The 3,010-nt window shown below is 55.1% G+C and overlaps 1 protein-coding gene across 1 annotated transcript; it reads right to left on the bottom strand.

The window, feature by feature from the left end:
* Positions 1 to 333: 333 nt before the first annotated feature.
* Positions 334 to 2,349, bottom strand: LOC127489915 (amyloid beta A4 precursor protein-binding family B member 1-interacting protein-like). The gene is made up of 3 exons (XM_051841873.2): positions 1,980 to 2,349; positions 1,417 to 1,487; positions 334 to 1,234 (listed from the first exon to the last, which is right to left on the bottom strand). The coding sequence occupies exons 1-3, from the start codon at positions 2,206 to 2,208 to the stop codon at positions 980 to 982; spliced, it is 555 nt and encodes a 184-aa protein (XP_051697833.2). The 5' UTR covers positions 2,209 to 2,349; the 3' UTR covers positions 334 to 979.
* Between the last annotated feature and the right edge of the window lie 661 nt (positions 2,350 to 3,010).

Here is a 3,010-nt window from a genome sequence, read left to right as displayed (position 1 = left end):
CTTGGGCCATCTTCTACTGTTTTCCCAGGCCATAGCAGAGAGGTGGATCAGAAGTAGAGCTCCCAGGATTTGAACCAGTACCCATATGGGATGCCAGCACTGCAGGCCGCAGCTTCACCCACTATGCCGGCACAGGTGCCGGCCCATCAGCCACAGCTTTTTCTGCTCAGGAGGAGTCATTATGGCCTTTGGCTCCTTCTACTCCCTAGCCCCCAACCCTCCAGCCCCTGTTTCTTGCACCACAGGAACATTTTCCCATAGGATCTGACCTCCTGTCAGCACTCACACAAGCCAGCATTTCTCACACTGGATCTACAGAGCATAGACACAAAAAACAGAACGAGTATGGTGTTTAATATTAAATAAGACTCTTGTGTGGCGAGGAGCCAGCTGGAGGCCATGAAAGGAGCTGCCTGGGAGCAGAGTTGTGCCATGTCCTGGAGGGGAGGGAGGAAGGGTCACGTGGGAGGGTCTATATCCATAGGTGCTGGGAAACTGGGTATGAAGATGCAAGGAAAGATGGGAAGGCCAGGCATAAAACTGCCCCTGGGACCAGCAGGAGGAAAACAGAGGGCAGGAGACGTGGTTGACCTTTCCATGGACTATGCTGGAAACTAGGGGGTGAAGGGTCCATGGCCTCCTCTGGAGGGGGAGTATAGGTTGGTGTTGTGTCCATGGGCTCCTCTGGAGGAGGAGCCTATGGGATTGTGGTATCCATTGGTTCCTCCCTTGGTGGAGCGTAGGAGGGTGTGGTGTCCAGGCACTACTCTGGAGGAGGAGCCTATGGCATTGTGGTGTCCATTGGCTCCTCCTTTGGTGGAGCTTGGGAGGTTGTGGTGTCCAGGGACTCCTCCCATGGGGGAGCACAGGAGGGTGTGGGTCAATAGGCTCCTCCCATGGTGGAATGTTGGGAGTGTGATATCCCTGGGCTCTTCCCGTGGTGGAACATGGGGAGGTGTGGATCCGCCCAAGATGTTTCTTATGGGGGCGTGGTGTCCATCAGTTCTGGTGGCTCATATGGCGGTGTGGTGTCCATCAGTTCTGGTGGCTCATATGGCGGTGTGGTGTCCATCAGTTCTGGTGGCTCATATGGCGGTGTGGTGTCCATCAGTTCTGGTGGCTCATATGGGGGCGTGGTGTCCATCAGTTCTGGTGGCTCATATGGGGGCGTGGTGTCCATGGGCTCCTCCTCCCGAGGTGGAGTGTATGGAGGAGTAGTGTCCATGGCTTCTTCCTGTAGGGGAGCAGAGAGGGATGAGTTGTTTATAGCTCTCTCCTTTCAGGGAACATATGGGGGTGATGTGTCCCTTGATACCCCCCATTGGGGAGTATAGGGGGAGAGATGTCCATGGCTTCCTCCTGTGGAGGAGTATCAGGGGGTAAAGTGTCCATATCCTGGATAATTGGATGATGTACTTTGCAGGTTTGCTTCCTCCGCCTTCCATTGCCGGTTCGTCTGGTAGGATCAGGCGTGCTCAGTACAGGTCCTAGAAAGGAAAAGGCAGGAAGGATGTGAACTGCTGTGCACCTGGGTGACCTCAGCATCACCTCCCAAAGTGCTTTTGCTTTCTGTTACAAATGTATTATGTGTAAAGGTTGAGTTGGGGAGTGAGAAAACCAAAAGAGAGCTTCCATCTTCTGACTTGACCCTGAAATGGCCACCACAACTGGCACGGTAGCTGGCCAGACAGGGGCCTGGCACTTCACCAGTGCCTTCCAAAATGGCCACATACTTGAGCCATGTTCTACTGCCTTCCCAGGTACATTAGCAGGCAGCTGGGTTGGAAGTGCAGCAGCTGGGACTCAACCCAGCACTCCTTTGGGATGCTGGTGTTGCAGGCAGTGGCTGAGCCCACTGCACCACAGCACTGCACACACACGTGCTCCCCGCACTTCTACCACACCTCCCCTACAAGGCTTTCAGATTTCCATGATGATCAGGTTACCTAGCCTACGGGGTGGTGGCATCCTGGCCTTACCGATGTTCACTCTGTTGGAGCACACGCGTTGTCGAGTCTGAAGCCCGCAGAGAGTGGTCAGCAGTGCCACGATGGCCCTGAGTTTTCTTATCATCAGACTGGATTGTCTGACTTTTGGTCTGTAAGACCTATGGTATTTTGCCCGTGGACCAACTGGTCCAGGGCCAGAGGCGGGAGTGTGACCCCGACCTGGGCCTGGGGGCCCCTTAGGTCGGTGGTCAGCCCCCATTGCTGGGGCAGGTGAGGGGGGCAAAATTTGCTCCCCAAAGTTTTTGAAAAGAAGCTGGTGAGTCTCTATGCTATGAAGACTTCCCAAAGCACTTTTGGCTGCTATCGCTCCGAAGGGCTAAAGCCAAAATGCCACATCTGCAGAACCTTAGTGGTCACAGAATGGGCACGTGTCACAGAACCTGCTGCTAGGGGTGCGCATCATAGAGAGCAGGCCCTGGAGATGGGTGTGTCCAGGACCCAGGCTAGGGGTGGAGTTTGCCAAGATGGCCTTAGGAGTGGCACATTGTGCAGATGACATGGGAGGAAGTGGCCCCAGCAAAGGCTGCCGATCCCCTCTGGACTCTTGTGTCCCTCCAGGCTCTTACTGAGGGCAGAGGGTGTCTGTATTGAGCATCATGAGCTGTTGGTAGTGCAGTGGCCCCCTCAGTGCTTTTCCAGGGCCTAGAGCCCTCAGGGCACTGGGCAGGACCCATTGCCCGATCCCTGACCCTCAGGTGGGTGAGTGCTAGGAGCGGTCTCTTGGCAAGCAGGTCCTGTAGGCTATGGCCGCATTGGTGTCACCCAGTGTGGGTCCTCCTTCCCTTGTCCTGGAAACACTGAGGAGAGAGCCCTCAGGGCAGAAATGCATGTGCCCCTCAGAGCCTGAGGTGCTGGCAGCATAGTTTTGGGCCAGGTAGGCTGGGAGAGACATGCTGACCATATAACTGAGATTCCATTCCTGCGAGTTCTCTGGGGAAACGCCAAGTTGGATTTCCACAAAGACCTGTTTATCAATCTGTTGCTGCTCCATTCCCAGATCT

Source organism: Oryctolagus cuniculus, chromosome 21 (assembly GCF_964237555.1).
Source record: "Oryctolagus cuniculus chromosome 21, mOryCun1.1, whole genome shotgun sequence".
NCBI lineage: Eukaryota > Metazoa > Chordata > Mammalia > Lagomorpha > Leporidae > Oryctolagus > Oryctolagus cuniculus.
The sequence above is the reverse complement of the archived record's forward strand: the minus strand, read 5'-3'. Positions and strand labels throughout refer to the sequence as shown.

Coding starts and splice junctions, on each gene's coding strand:
- LOC127489915 (XM_051841873.2), bottom strand. CDS start 2,208: ATGGGGGCTGACCACCGACCTAAGGGGCCCCCAGGCCCAGGTCGGGGT. Junction 1,488..1,979: donor CTCCAACAGAGTGAACATCG/GTAAGGCCAGGA, acceptor TTTCCTTTCTAG/GACCTGTACTGAGCACGCCT. Junction 1,235..1,416: donor GGAGGAAGCAAACCTGCAAA/GTACATCATCCA, acceptor GCTCCCCTACAG/GAAGAAGCCATGGACACTAC.